Source organism: Dasypus novemcinctus, chromosome 2 (assembly GCF_030445035.2).
Source record: "Dasypus novemcinctus isolate mDasNov1 chromosome 2, mDasNov1.1.hap2, whole genome shotgun sequence".
Classification (NCBI taxonomy): domain Eukaryota; kingdom Metazoa; phylum Chordata; class Mammalia; order Cingulata; family Dasypodidae; genus Dasypus; species Dasypus novemcinctus.
Genome location: NC_080674.1, coordinates 178,978,353 through 178,994,497, shown reverse-complemented (window position 1 = coordinate 178,994,497; position 16,145 = coordinate 178,978,353). Strand labels below are relative to the sequence as shown.

Below are 16,145 nucleotides of genomic sequence, written 5' to 3'. Positions count from 1 at the left end.
CGGAGACACACATGTTCTACAGTCATGGCAGATGGCTTTGAAGTTCAGTGACTTGCCAGTGGGCCCTACTTTGGAATTTGTGCTCCTGAGTGTGATGGAGTTGGACTCAGATGTGACCTTTCTACACATGCCTCTTCTGTCACTTTCACTGAACCTGTGGTTGGCGCTGGGGTTGGTGTATGCTCAGGAGACTTGAATTTCTGGACTGACCATGCGCCAGCTGGGCCCTGAGCCTCAGCAGAGTTGCAACTCCTACGTCCAGTTCATTGGACTTACCCAGGTCAGTTAACAGGGAGGTGAAGATAGTCAACCACTTCACCAGGGAACCGAGACTGCCTACAACTCCAAGCAGGAGAATTGCATCCATCAACCATGTGGGCTCTAAGCCCCCTCTCACTATAGAAGTGGAGTGAGCATCACCATTCCAGGGTCCACAGGATAGAAGAATAAAATATGGATTAGAGTGGACTTACTGGGGTTCTACTATAGAACTATTGTGAACTAGCAATGGAAGAAATTGTAGCATTGATGTGGAGACAGTGGCCATGGGAGTTGCTGAGGGCAGAGAGAGGGAAGAAGAGATGTGATGTGGGGGCATTTTGGGGACTTGGAGTTGTCCTAAATGATATTGCAGGGACAGAAGCTGGACATTATATATCCTGCCATAACCCACTGTATGTACTGGGGGAGACTGTAAACTAAAATGTAAACTATAATCCATGCAGTGCACCAGTGCTCCAAAATGTAGTCCCCAAATGCAATGGATGTGACACAATGATGAAAGAGGTTGTTGATGTGGGAGGAGTGGGGTGGGGTGTGGGGTATATGGGAATCTCTTATATTTTTTAATGTAACTTTGTTTGTGATAAATGTATCTTTTTTTAAAAAAAGGTAATTAAATAAAAAAATAAAAAAATAAACCATTATGCTAATATACTTCCTAGAAAAAGAGTATTTATTGAACCATTAAAATGTTTTAAGGCAATTGTGCTACATGCATACATCCAGACAAGCAGTTCTCAATGGGGGGAGATTTTGGTTCCAAGGGCATGTTCGTTGGGCAATGTCTGGAGACATTTCTGGTTGTCACGTTTGGGGGAGGGAGGTGCTACTGGCATCTGGTGGGGAGGGGCCAGGGATGCCGCTCACATCCTAAAAGGCACAGGATGGCCACCACAGAGAATGACCACATCCAAAATGTCGATAAAGCCAAGGTGGAGAAACACAGACTGCTGATATGAAAGTACTATTAACATTTCCATTTTTAAACTGAAGGATACTGAGACTGAAAGAGGTGAAGTACTTTCCTCAAGAGCGCACAGTGATTCTGGAACCAAGATGTGATCCCAGGCCTTGAGAGTCCAAAGACTGTCACTATCCCACAATCATGCTTCTCCATGGGAATGCTGTGTTCCTGCAGTTTGATTCTTTTTTTATTTCCCCCTGACTTTTTCTATTTTTAAAGAAGCTTTAGATTACATAAATGTTACATTGAAAATATAGGGGATTTCCATATACCCCCTCCCCCTCACTCACTTTCCCCCACTAACAACATCTTTCATTTGTGAGGTCATTTGTTACAAATGATGAACACATATTGATGTACTGCTACTCCCCCTGGTCTATAGTTTACATTTCGGTTTACATTTTGCACCATACAATTTTATAGGTTGTGACAAAATGTATAAAGCCTATCCATCATTGCTAAGTAATGAAGGATAATTCCAATGTCCCAAAGATGCCCCCATATTATACCTATTCTTCCCTCTCCCTCCCCTCAGAACCTCTGGTGACTACTGCCTTTTATCAATGACACAAGTTCTTTCCCTTTTTATTTTGAAAAACTTATATTCACAGAAAATTTTGGTATAAAGGTAAATTCACATACCTTTCACCTAGATTCACCAGTTTTTAACATTTCCCTACATTTGTTCTATCCTCTCACACTCCATTCTCTCCCTCAGCAGGGCTCCTGGTTCATAGCAAGCCCTCAATGAACTCAGTGAGTGGTCATTAGAAGTGGTGGTAAAAGACAAATCCGCACCACACTCAAAGCCCTGACTGTGCTCATCGACAGCTGCTCGGCTGCTTACTTGGCTTGGCACCACGTTTTCTTCTTTCCATTTCTCTTTTCCTTTTCCCCTGAATCTCTTCTAGAATTAAGTTGTAGACATGAAATTGCTTCACCCCCTAGGTCCTGAAGCATTTATCTTCTAAGAAGCGGGACATTTTCCTACATAACCACAATGCCATTCATCACACCTAAGAGAATTCTCCGATTGTCTTGAGAAAGTCTTTTATGGCTATTTCCCTTTCCAAACCAGGATCTAATTAAGGTGAAAACAATTCATTTGATTGTTAGGCCTGCTTAGGCTTTTTTTTTTTTTTCCCCATTTTTCATCCATAACAGTTTCCCCCACCACCTCCCTTTTTTTTTTCCTTTTAAAGAGTTCAGGCCAATTATCTTGTGAAATATGCTACATTATGTATTTATCTTGTTGCATCATGATTATATACAGATTAAATTTTGTCAAGAATCTTACATGATACTTTCATTGCATCGCCTCAGAAGGCACTTGAGGTCAGTTCATCTCATTATTGCTGATGTTAATTTTAAGACACAATGTATGGTGGTGATTACAGATCTGACCAATGTAAATGTACATTTTACCCTTTGAAATTAATAAGTGATTTCTGGGGTGATACTTTGGTTTCATGTAAATACCCGATCCCCAATAGAGCTTGTTTCTTGGGTCACTTTGTCAGAATGTGGGAGTTCAGGCACGTTACCTCTTTGAGCCTGAGTTTTAATAGGGACAATAACATCTCCCTTCCAGAGCTGTGGTAAGGATGACCTACTAAAACTCTCTTGACAGCTTCTAGAACACTGATTCGCAGAAACAGCAATGAACGTAATGCAGTTCTTTTCCAGAGCCCCTGGGATACTGGGGTTTTTCCTAAGTTGCCAAGGAAAGGGCAGGGATGGAACAACAAGCAACCCCCTGTCCTGCTGGCAGACTGAACTTCTCAAAGTGAGGGCTTCACACAGGAGTGTGGTGACTCAACCAAGCTACAGCCACCCTTCCACCATGGTCTTGTGCTGGTCCCCTGGCCCTTCTTAAAAATGATGAGGGAGAGGGGAGCAGACAGAGTTGGGTTTGCATCTTACCCCTCCCATTCACCAGCTGTAAGACCCTGGACATGCTATTGATCTTCTCTAAGCTTCAGCTTCCATACCTGTTAAAGGGGGTGAATAAGAGCATTTGCTCCCAAAGAACTGTTGTGAAGACGAACTAATATAACATAATCAGAGCTTAGCAGATTGCCTGGCATGTGGGAAGTACTCAATAGACATAGGAAAGAATTGGTTACTAGAAATAATGGTAAAAGACACACACAAAAAGAACCAACACATCAGAAAAGGTCAATGGGTTTGGTAACAACTACTGACCAGGCACCCCATTACCCTGGGAATATAGGAATGGGGGGCTCTGGAAAGCTTGTTCTCATCCGTAGGTACAAGGGTGAAGAAGAAAGCCAGGAAATATCATTTAACAAATAAACAGGGATACTATGATATGGGCTACGAAGAAAAGAAACAGAGGGCATGAGAGAGGCTAATGTGGGGGAAGAGAGGCTGGTGATAGAGTTGTCCGAAGAAAGTTTCTCAGAGATGGCCTGAAGCTTGAGACTTGAAGAACGAAAAGACCACAGCCATGCAAATGGATCAACAGGAAAACAATTGTAGGAAGAAAGAAGAGCAGATACAGAGAGGTGCTGTGCTGGAAAAGGGCAGGGCATGCCAGAGGAACACAACGGTGGGGCTGGGCCTCGTGAGTGAGACCCCCATGAGGCAGAAGGGGGAAGCAAAGGTTCGATCACTTCAGCTTGTGCAGGCCACAGAAAGAGCATTGAGAAGCCACTGAAGAGTTTTAAACAAAAGGCTATGCCATCTGGCTGGCATTGTGAGATGATTGCTTTGACGCTGTGTGGCAAACGAATCACTGCAGGACCAATAGTAGAGGGGATGGCAGTTTAGAGGGGAGGTGGAGAGGAAAATGGGCAGGTTTGAGAAGCAATATTGGCAGTACTCAGTGTGGCCATTCCCTCCTCCCAAAAGAGGTGACGGTAGTGGTGCTGGTGATGGGAGGTACTCACAGCTGACCTGGGAGCCCAGCTTGTGCTCCCAGACGGCATGCAGTTGCTGATACTCCTGCTGTGCGAGCTCCAGGCGCTGCTGCTTCACCTGGTAGATCTCCTTTTGTGCACTCAGGGCCTCCTGGGCTACCACCAGGTAATCCTTCAGCATGTGCTCCTGTTCCCGCCGCCATTGTACCCGGGGATCCTCAATCTGCGTGGTTTCTAGAATAGATCCCAGAGACCTTGAGTCAGCACCTCACAAGTATCTGTTGGAGTGGTGGTCTATGGACTCCATTACCCAAAAGCAAAAATTTGATAAATAGAAAATCACAGTAAATGTGACTGGGTTAAAATCACGTATTAAACAACAGAGACTCTCCATTTGGATTAAGCAAACAAAACTAAACCATGATCAATTTATAAGCTCCAAATCAATCTCTGCCAAACAACAGCCAGAAAGACCAGATTTGAGTTCTAATCTTGGCAGAAAGGCCCAAGCATATTGATAGATGTTCCAGGTCATCTGTTTTGGCAAAAAAAAAAAAAAAAAAGTGAAATAACTAATGTTTCAGTCTTACGTAGCCATGAAATAGAATGTCTTTGAAGAAAAAGCAATAAAATGGAAAGGTTTTTATAATATAGTATTGAGTAAAAATGCAGGGTGAAAAACTGCATAAATAACTTTGTTAAACAAATGAAAATAAATTTGTACATTCTCAAAAATAACTGGGATGAAATTTAGCAAAATATCAACAGTAGTTATCTCTGGGTGGTAGATTATTTTTTCTTCACTCTTTAATCACATTCACAATCTTGTACTGTTATCACTAACATCCATTACCCCAACTTTTCATCACCTCAAATAGGAACTCTGTACCCATGAGCAATAACCTCTCCTCTCTACCCTTAGTAATTCATAATCCATTATCTGTCTCTATGAAATCTTTTTATTCTAGGTATTTCACATAAATGAAATCATAGAATATTTTTTGTGTGTCTGGCTTATTTCATTTAACATGATATCTTCAAGGCTCATCAGTGTATCAGAATCATCATTCTTTTTCATTTTTCCCCAATTATGGGTACAGTGACCATATATAATAATAATCTGAAGAAAAAATAAAACAACGCAATGTCAAAGAATCAATGTCCCTGGACTGTCAACTCCTTGGGCACCTCCCAGTCAGCAGGTGGGGTTAGAGGTAATTGACAAGCCAGAAGTTAAACCATTATGGCCATGTGGTGAACGCAGCCTGCAGACAGACTTTCCTTAGCCCCAAGTGTTTTTATTAATAATGAACAGATTAGTGATATGTAAAGATAGGGAAAATTATACATTAAAATCTTGATTTCTGAATTTTCTTAATCATTTATAAGTTCTGGCCACCTTGAGTCCAACTGCCTGGAAATGTGAACCAATTTGCCACAGACATCAGCACTGCATTTCATCAATAAGTGGTCTGTTTCATTCATTTATGTCATGTATCTGGACCCTGTGGTCATTTGAGTTTGTGGTTCCTTGACCTGGAACCTTTCTCTCTCATTCCTCCTGAGTGAGGCCCAAATGAGCACCTTCAATGAAAGAAAGAAGAGCATGAACCAAGTTCTCACTCCATTTCTCATTGCGGCTCTTCCAATAATGCCGTGTTACAGTGGGCTGTCCACTTAACCTCTCTGAACCGACTTCTGTATTTGTTCAAGGAAATCACTCTCCCTGACTCTCTGTCCCTGCCTCACTGTTCTCAGGAAGCTGTAATGCACTTATGCCCAGGTAAAGTAAACAAATAACGGTGGAAGTAAAACCAAAACTATTGGCAAAGGTGAGGTCTTCAATTGTTTAAAAATAGCATTTATTCAAGCTCTTCTTCTGGGAAAGAAAATGTCTGAAGATTGTAGACAGGGGCCATAAAATTGTTTCAATCCCTCACAAAAGCCAGGCTGAAGGGCTCTGGGGCCCCTCAGGCAGCAGCCACCCAACCACCTCCAGCCACAGAGCAGCAGCTCAGCGATGCTTTCTAAAGTTTGTAACTTTTTTAAGTTTGATTTTTCATTGAAAAATACCCCACCACCATCCCCCAAAAAAGGGAAAGAGAAAGTCCCATACCTCAACCATTAGAATTTATAAAATAAGAGATTAGAGTTTCCATCCCTCTAGTCTAATTGCTAATAGTTACCTCAATTAGGTAACTATTAGGAGGTAATTATTAGGAATTAGGCACACTAACAGATATTTCCCTGAGTATACAGAAATCTGTTTATACATACAAACTTATTGTTAATGCAAATGGACCACGTCATGGATATGGGTCTGCAACTTGCCTCTATCTTTTAAATGGCTGCCTGGTATTCCTGGTATTGTGACTTATTTAACCAAGCCTCTAAAAGGAATATTTGGATTATCTTCAGTTTCTTTGCTACCCCAAATCAATGGTGCCATGTGAGCATTCTTGAACACATACTTTTATGAACTTGTGCTATTGATTCAGTCAGGTAGATTTCTTAAAAACAAGCAAACAAACAAAACTACTGGGTTAGATTATAAGATTTAAAACGTTAACAGACACCACCAAATTACCACTGTCGTTTTCTGTTCTCACAAACAGCCCATGAACACGCTTGTTCCCTCATATTTTCAACAAAATTGTTTTCATTAAAAAAGAAAAATGTCACAGTCTCATGCAGTGATTTCAGGACCAGGTTGAACACTACAATCAGGTGTGGGAGACTGAAAGGAAAAAACCCCCCTAAAACAGAAACAAAGAAACAAAAAATAAATACTGGAGCTCTGCCCCAGAACATATAAATCAGAATTTCCAGGAGTGGGGCCCAGGCATTTATCGTTTTAAAAACTTGCCCACTTACATATTTTTAAGATAATGTTCTATGTGATCTAATAACTTTAATTTAAAAAAAAAGTGTTATTTAAAATAAAGTAAAATAAAATGTATTAAAACACACACACAAAATTAAAACCTAAAAAAAGCTTGCCCAGGTGACAACTCTGACATGCAGTCATGGCTGAGAACCCCTGGCTGCACAACAGAATAACCTGAGGAGCCTTTAAAAACCCCCATGCCCAGGCTCCACCCCCCGAGCCAATTAAAAAGAGTCTCTGGGTGTGGGAACAAGGGAATGGCAATTTTTGAAGCTTCCCAAATGATTCCAATATGCTGCCAAAGCTGAGCGCCACTGGTCTAAGAGGTGACTACACAGGTAGGCTGAAGAGTCACTGAAGCAGGCAGGTGTGGGCCTGAGCACCAGTAGCTGAAATACTGAGACCTGGACACGTGCCCTCCCACGGGGCTCTGGCTTTAGTCTGGGAGTGGAGCCCTTGGTCGGCTGAGGCCCTGCTCCTTGGAAAACAGAAGACTGTGACAGCCTTCACTGAAGCCCTGGCAAACTAGGTGGCTTAGCCACCATTTTTGGTGACCTATGCTCCCCTTTATGGCACAGATGGATGGACAGACACATAAACAGCCACGACACGCAATCCATACTATAACACTGGTTCTCAGCATGGCTGCACATCTGAATTACCCCAGAGATTTCAATTTGATTAAAGTATGATCTGGGCATCAATATTTTGTTCATATCACCTTTATTAAGACATGATTTCTGTAAATATTAATACAATAAAATGCAGCCTTTTAAAGTGTATAGTTCAATGTTTTAAAAAATGTATACTGCATAATCTACTATCAAATCTATATGTAGAATATTTCCTTCACTCAAATGATCCCTCCTACCCTCTCCTACTCAATACCCTCCATGCCCGTCCATTTTGCCTGTTTTAGAATATCTAAAAATGGAATTGTGCAGTGTTTTTCTTTTGTGTTTGTCTTCCTTCTCTCAGCATAAGGTTTTTGAGATGCATTTATGTTGTTCTTGTTGGAGCTGTCTATTTCTTTTTATTGCTGCCTAATATTCTATTGTATGAATATATCACAATTCACTTACTAAATAAATCTTTAGGTTGTTTCCAGTTTTGATGGTGACTAAAGCTGCAATGAACATATACGCACAAGTGTTTGTGTGGATAAAAAGTTTTCATTTCTCTTGGGAGAAATACCTATGGATGGAATTGCTGGGCTGTATTTACATATATGTTTAATGTTTAAATATATGTTTAATTTTATAAGAAAGTGGCAAACTGTTTTCCAAAATGATTCTACCATTCCACATTCCCACCAGCAGTGTGCTGGAGCTCCAGCTGCACCACAGCGCCACCAATAGTATTCTCAGGCTCTTTCTTTTTGATCATTATAGTGGGTATACAGTGGTATCTTGTTGTAGTTTTAATTTGCATTTCCCAGATGACTGATGATGTTAAGCATACGTTTATGTATTTATTGGCCCATTTGTATGTCTTTCTTTGGTGAAATACCTACCTTCCACCTATGTTTTTTTTTTATCTTCTTGATATTAAGTTATAATACCTGTGGCTTACCTTTTCAGTTTCTTAATGTTATTTTTTGAGGAAAAGACTTCTTAATTTGATGAAGCCCAACTTATCTATTTTTTCTTTTTTGTGTTTTATCAGAAAACTCTTTGCTTACCCTAAAATCTTGAAGATTTTCTTCTAGAAGTTTTACAATTTTAGCTTTTATGTTTAGGTCTGTAGTTTACTTTTGTGTATGATGTGAGGAAGGGGTAGGAGTGGCGTGGTTTTTTTTTTCTTTTCTTTTTTGTTTTTTTTCCCCCACATGGATACAGTTGTACCAGCAGCATTTGTTGAGAAGCATCGAGCTTTTAAAAATTCTCCCTAGGTGGCTCTAAAGTACTGTGTTAAAGTGCTATCAGTGACACTGAGGGGCCATACCACAGGCTGGCCCTTCTGCAGATGTTACCCTTTCTCAAATCCATCTTGACAAAATAGATAATTTTATACCGGAGCAGGATCCTACAGGACATCTTGGCCAACTTTTTTCTCATTTGTATTCAAGTTATTCACGGGCCATAGTTCATTAGTTCAGCATATTGTGAAGTTTACTATACAAAACATCACTCCCCTATCCCTTACTCCCTGGGCTCACTTCCCCAAAGGCAATACTTTCAACATTTTTAGCTGATTTAGCACAGACATTGTTGAGAACCATTTCTCACTGCCCTGACCCCCACCCCCTCCATATAATCCAAACCAATACCCACAAATACATTCCACACACATTCTCCAGACAGCACACAGGTCCACCACACTCTGTACACATTCCACACCCCACCTCCTATAAATGCCACACACCTGCTCACCACACACCCACACATCTGGTACAATACTATATTTTCCAAGAGTTTTTTTCCCCTAAGAGTTTTATCAACCAAAAAAGCAACTGTCTTTAAAAACAGCCAAACATCTGGAAAACATTCAACCTTGCTACTGTGCACAGGAATGCCAATGAAAAACAATGAAAAAAAAATTTTAGAACTATAAATTTAGCAAAAATGAAAAGAAATGGAAATAACCCCATATTGTTGAGGGTGTGGGGAAAACTGTAGTTATTAGTTGTGGCAATACAGACTGATACAATCCTTTGGAAATATTTATCAGCTGGGGAATATATACCAAAAATCTCAAAAGTGTTTAAAACCTTTGACCTAATAAATCCATATTTGGAAATGTATCTTCAGGAAATTACCACAAAGAAAAAAACCTCAATATGCATAAAGATTCCCCCCTCATGTTATTTAATCATAATAACAAAAATATGGAGATAATCCAAAAGGTCAACAGTGGGAACATTGTGATGCATTCCTTTTGTGTTAAAAATTATTGTGCTTTATTTGATATACTAAAAACAACAACTATGAAGATTATGTAGCACCCCTCAAATATTCATGATACAACATTAAGAGAAAATGCAGAACACATAATTTGATCACTGACTAAAACCATATAATCATGATGTATGTAAACAGTGGGAATTCTGACATTTGAAAGAATGTAAACAGTTATGTCCTAGAAAGAGCTCTTATTTCTTCTGTTTCTAACACCTCCCTTCCCTTTTTTTAAAGGTTTTATTTTATTTATTTCTTCCCACCTCCTCGTTGTTTGCACTTGTTGTGTCTCTTCGTCTTCCTTTTTTTTTCAGAGGCACCAGGCACCGAACCTGGGACCTTCCATGTGGTAGGCAGAAGTTCGATCATTTGAACCACATCCGCTTCCCTCCCATTTTCTTTTAGACTCACACTAAGCAGGTTTTTGCCCCAGCCCTCTTCTGAAGCTGACTCAAAGTCAGAGTCATCCATGTTGATAAACCAATTGGTTAATTCTCAGTCCTCCTCACACTTAAACTGTCAGAGTTCCTATTTCCATATTTTTGTTATTATGAATAAATAACATAAGGGGAACATCTTTATGTATATCAGGGTTTTTTTCCTTGTGGTGATATGACATGCCAGTTGGTGACTCACCATCTTGATAAGCTTCCTTCATGTGGTTTCTAAGACACTCTTGGTTTTCCTCCTACCCTTCTGACTGCTCCTTCTCAGCTATCAGCTGCCTTTTCCTCTTTTCCCCACCCTCTTACTGTCCAAAGATGCCATGGCTCATTCCTTGGTGCTCTTCTCATCTCTGTCTTTATTCCTTTGGTGATCTCATCCAGCTTCATGTCTTGAAATTCTATCTAGATGTCAACAACTCCCAAAGACATTATCTTCAGCCCAGATCTCTTTCCCCTGGACTCCTATATCAAACTGACCAGCAACATAACATCTCCTCTCTCATCTCAAACTCAACTTGCCCAAATGAATTTTCACTCTTCCATCTCAGACACTCTTCCTGCATTTTCTCCATTTCAATCAATGCCAACTCCATCCTACCCAATGCTCAGGACAAAAGAGGGTCATTCTTTCCTCTTCATTTCACACCCCCCATGCAATCTATCAGAAAATCCTATTGGTTCTATCTTGAAAATACATTCAGCATCTGAACACTTCTCCTCACTTACACTGCTACTGCCCTGATCCAGAGCACCACCCTCTGTCACCTGGACCATTGCAAATGTCTCCTCACACAGGACAATTCTGCCCTTACCCTGCTGTTCTGCTCTCACCCCACCAAGGTCTATTCTCAGTACAGCAGCTAAGAGTGCTCCTTTTACATCAGATCATGACACTCCAATGGCTCCCGTCTCATGCATAGTAAAAGTCAAAATCCTGCTCTCTGGCCTGAAGTCCTGTTCCCCACAGCCCCATTCTGCCATATGCACACTTGTCTCCTTGCATCCCTTAAACAAGTTAAATGTAATTCCATCTCAGGGCTCTTGCTCTAGGTATCCTCTCTACCTGAAATGATCTCTCATCTCCTTCAAGTCTTAGGTCAAACATCATTTTCTCAATAATATCTTCTTTCCAGATGACCATATTTAATATTGTCACCTGCCACCATTACCACCCTCCCTCCGCCCTCAAACACATTTCAACACATCAGAGCCCCCACAGTACTGACCATTTTCTAACATGCTATATCAATTACTTATTTATTTTGTTTATTGTCTGTCCCCTCTACCAAAATGAAAGCTCACTAAGGGCAAGGATCTTTGCAGTTCTGGACTCTCGTGTATTCCAAGTGCCCAGAACATTCCCTGGAACACAGGAGGTAAATATTTGTTGAAAGAATGAATGTTGAGCAATGGATTTATGAGCAATTTGTTGTTTAATTTCAATTATATTGTGCCAGTCACTTTAAGAGAAGCATTTCACTGGGCAATGCACACACAAAGGATTGGTCTGAGCCCATGACTCCGAATGCTTGGGCCTCCGTGGCAGCATTTGCACTGTATTTGCAATCTGGCTCCATTCTACAGAGGCAGTGCCCTCCAATGAGGCCTCAAACCAAAAGGAAACCAGTCGTTACCAGATAGGATTCATCTTATATGGTCCCATATGCTCACTCTCATATACCCCATTTCCGGCACTGGCCCGTCAAGAACAAACATGTGTCACTGTCTGCTACTCCTTCCTTCCTTCTGTTTCTGCAGCAACTCCCAGCAGCACCTTAGAATACCACTCCTGCCATCAGATTTTAATGAGGGGGATGCACTCAGCAATTAGACACAGGAAAGGACTGATTAGGGTTCCTGTACATCAGTGTTTAACCCAGCATCCCATGCAGCCATCCAAGCATTAACCTCATTCCCCATACACACTCAATTAGGCATATTTACTTCTCATTATCCAATAAGCAATCATGAGTGCTAATAAAAACCTTGCTACCCCCAACAATGCAATTAACGCTATTAGCTGTCTCTCAGAAACTCTTCTATGCTTTGGTGCCAACAACAGTCGCTCATTCAGCCACTGAGCCATGCATTCATGCACGTATGCTCTTTTCCATTTAGCGAAGGTTAAGTGCACACCTACTATGTGCCCTGCCTGGCAAAGGCCTGGGACTAGAGAGATGAATTAAACAGAGTCACTGCTCGAGAAGAACTTGCAACAACAGGTAAACGGTTATAATTCAGAGTGATGAGGGGCACAGCAGAAGTGTGGGCAGGCTGCTCCTGGAACCCAGAGCGGGACATGGTCAGAGAACCGCAACTCAGTGCTCCCCAGCAGCAGTCCAAAGCCCAGATGTGTCCACATGGCTAGGTCATGGTGTCCAGCTGCTTGGTCAAGCTAGCACTGGCCTGGATGTTACTGGGTGGTTTTTGGGAATTACATCATTAGCCCGCTGACTGCATCTATGGCTGATTGCATCGACCACCTATAACGGAGACTGCCTTCAGCAAGGAGAGAAGTCTCTTTCCATCGGATGAAGGCTTTACAGGGAGAACTGATGATTTCAGCAGTCAGGAAGAAGAATTACCATCTCTACTTCAGCTAGCCAGCTTCTCCTAGAGATTCACTGAAAACCTTCATCAGAGTTCCCAGCTTGGGGCCTGCCTGAAGGAATTTGGGCTCGCCAATCTCCATGGTCGCATGAGTCAATTCCTGTAACAAATCTCTTCACAGTGGCATACATACACACATATATATCCTGCGGGCTCTGTTTCTCCAATGCACCAGCTCTGCCACAGTTTAGCTCTGAGTCTTGGGCAGTCAATTACTACCTCTAAATTCCATTTATAAGACAGGGAGAAGCATCCTGACACTCTGCGGGGTAGTTGGGACGACGGAATGAGCTAATGCCTACCAAGTGTCGATAGGACTGCACGCAACACTGCCGTTCAGGGACCTGGTGATTAGGATTCCACACCCCTGCACAGCCTGCACATTGTGCCAGGCACCTCCCAGTCCATTCCCTTCTTCTCTCACCTGAGAGGATAAAGAGACTCCCACAGTTCAAAAGAGTGAGTGGGAGATAGAAAAACCTTCTTTCCTTTTGTAGCCTTGGACAAATAGGGCAGCAAATTTCAGAGGACAGGAAGAGCCTAGGCCACGAGTGCACACTGGTTCTAGAAACTCTCCTGCAGCGGCGGGCCTGCTCTCTGGGCTCCTCCACCCATCGGACAGCAAGCTTCCCCCTTTTCAACCGATCCATCCGCCACAGTCCCAGGGACAAAGGTCCTAGGAAGCTGCATGCTGGATCAGGATAAGCGGATCACCGATACAGGATGGGGGGTGGGCCAAGTGAGACATGATGAGCCAGAACCACGTGTGCCCCTACCAACCCTCTCCCCACTGTGGACACAGGTGGTACCACAGCTGGGGGCTCGCTGGGCTCTGGCTGCTCCACCACAACCTGCCAAGGACAGCGACAGTGACAGATCAATCTTGAATTTTTTTAAAAAAAGCTATCCACACAGAAATATATATATATATATATAAAAGAAACACACACTATTAGGAAATCTCTGGAACGAGACACAAGACTTGTAAGCAGCGGTTGCCTCTGTAAAATTGGGAGATGGGTTGTGGAAAGGAGGAATTTGAGGTTCTATTTAAAACCCTTCTAACCTGTTATTTTTATATGAGCCTACATTATGCAGCGACAGCTACATCCTCATCTCTATCCCAATCTATATAAAACAAGATACAATCTGCCTTCAAGAGTCCCTGCTGGTAGTTCTCCCAGACTTGGGGGTGGGTGCTGAGGTAGAGGGATGGGGAGAGAGGAGAGGTAGGGAGGAGGGGGGAGGGAGGGCTGCCAGGAACTTACTGGTGTTGTGGTCTATGAAGTAATCTCCGACCTGTGGGTCATACGCCTCTTCCCATCCTAGCGGCAGCTCATCACTAATGCAGTCGGCAAAGGTGAGCGGTTTGGTGTACCTGGCAAGGGAGAGGAGAAAGAGACTCCATCAGCCCACAGTCCCCAAGGCGACTCGCTGTGTCTCCCTCTCCTCCCTGCTCCTCTGTGTCAGCCCTATGGATGCAGACGCTTTGCTCTGCAACTCCAGCTCGGCTGTCCCCCCTGTCCAGGGCAAGCCAGAAGGACGGAGGCAGCAGGATCAGATGGCCCTGGAGGGAAGCAGGGAATCTGCGCCCCAGTCCCAACCTGGCCACTAACCTGAGAGTGGCTTGTGTAAATTCCTTCTCCGGGCCTCTGTTTCTGCATCTCTAACTGAGGGGCTTGCAGTAAAGGGCTCCGAGGGCAATTCTTGCTCCTTGACTTGGCCTCTAGCCTGCTCTGGCTTCTCCACAAGCAACTCACTCACCCACAGCACCCCCAGTCTTCATCCTGGCCCTACTCCCATGCTTGTCATGCCCATTCTCATTTGGAATGCTGACTGACTGTAGCATCTAGAATAGCAGATGTTCCGCCCCTGTGAGTTTAGCCAATAGGCAGCATTTCTTTGCCTCCTGAGCTGGTTCCCAAGCCTGTACCCATGGCTGCCCTTCCCTAGAAATCCAGGCCCAAATGGTCTCTTAGTCATAACCATCCTCTAAGTGAAGAGCTAGCAATCACCAGCCTTGGTGGCTAAATCAGTCAATCAAACAAGCAAGCAAACAAATCATCCAACTAACCAATAAAAGCTTGGTCAAGAATGGCAAACACATCACAAACCACTTGTCGAGTAGCTCGGCCAGCGTGGGGAGTCAGGAAGCAAGGTATGAAGGAAATAGCTTGAGCTGCCCGTCCAGGAAGCCACTCAGGTTTCTCCCCGTTGTTCCCTCTGCTTAAAATGTATATTCTAGTTTTCTTCCTCTATTTTCTGCTCCCTATTCTCTCCCAATTCTGGAAGCCCAGAAGGCTACTCATCACTGCCCTTTATACAGATTGGCAAACCAAGGTACAACAGGACAGGAAGGAAGATAACCAGGAAAGCGTCTCAGATTCCTGATCAGAAACTTCCTCCCAAGCCATAGGAAATCATCCTCTCTCTTATACTGTACCATCTCCTGCCCTCTTGAATTCACTCCAAATCAAAACTTTATATATATATATATATATATATATATATATATATATATATATATATATATATGATAGGGGAGAAACACTGCAATAGCCCATGGCGGATAGGACCAGGTGTATCTTATCTACCACTATATACATACGATATGTACATTCAGGGTCTGGTAAGCTGTAAAAAATATCTATTGACTGAATGAATAGATAATCCCCAAACTCCTGTTAGTATTTACTGCCCTACTGTGAGAAACTACTTTCTTCCATGAGTTGAAGCCAGGGGCATATCAGACAGGCAACAGACAGAAAACTATCAAGTGAGAATTCAATACGCATCATTTGCTAGCTGTGTGACCTTAGCAACCGACAACCTCACTGAGCCTCAGTATTTTCATCAGTAAAATGGGGATAATTATAACCCTCCAGATTGTTGATTAGGTTAGACAAGTTCCCGTTCGTTAAGACTATTTAGCACAGATCCTGGTATGAATGAGCATTCATGTAAACATTAGTTTGTAGTATCTCCACTTCCCATAAGGGGAAACTGAGGCTAAGGAAGATAAAGTAACGTACTCAACATCTTATAGATGGAAAGTGACAAAGCAACCAAGGCAGCCTATCTCCTAAGCCTTGGTTGTGTAATGACATCCTAGATTTTCTTAAAAGCTGACATCTTCAATATGTGTCCTGAAGCCACCACAAAGGGCCACCCTGGAGT

The 16,145-nt window shown here is 42.5% G+C and overlaps 1 protein-coding gene across 9 annotated transcripts in view; it reads right to left on the bottom strand.

Moving 5' to 3' along the window:
* Window positions 1-16,145, bottom strand: part of WWC1 (WW and C2 domain containing 1) — a 158,167-nt gene that overhangs the window by 68,518 nt on the left and 73,504 nt on the right. For 6 of the 9 annotated variants that reach the window (XM_004468558.5, XM_004468559.5, XM_071210970.1 and 3 more), the window contains exons 2-3: window positions 14,237-14,346; window positions 4,159-4,362 (exon numbers count right to left, since the gene is read on the bottom strand). In XM_004468558.5, the coding sequence (XP_004468615.1) occupies window positions 4,159-4,362; window positions 14,237-14,346 (314 nt within the window). Of the gene's footprint in view, window positions 1-4,158; window positions 4,363-14,236; window positions 14,347-14,584; window positions 14,803-16,145 lie in introns of those variants that run through there. The other 3 variants (XM_071210976.1, XM_071210973.1, XM_058281944.2) reach the window with 3 other exon arrangements.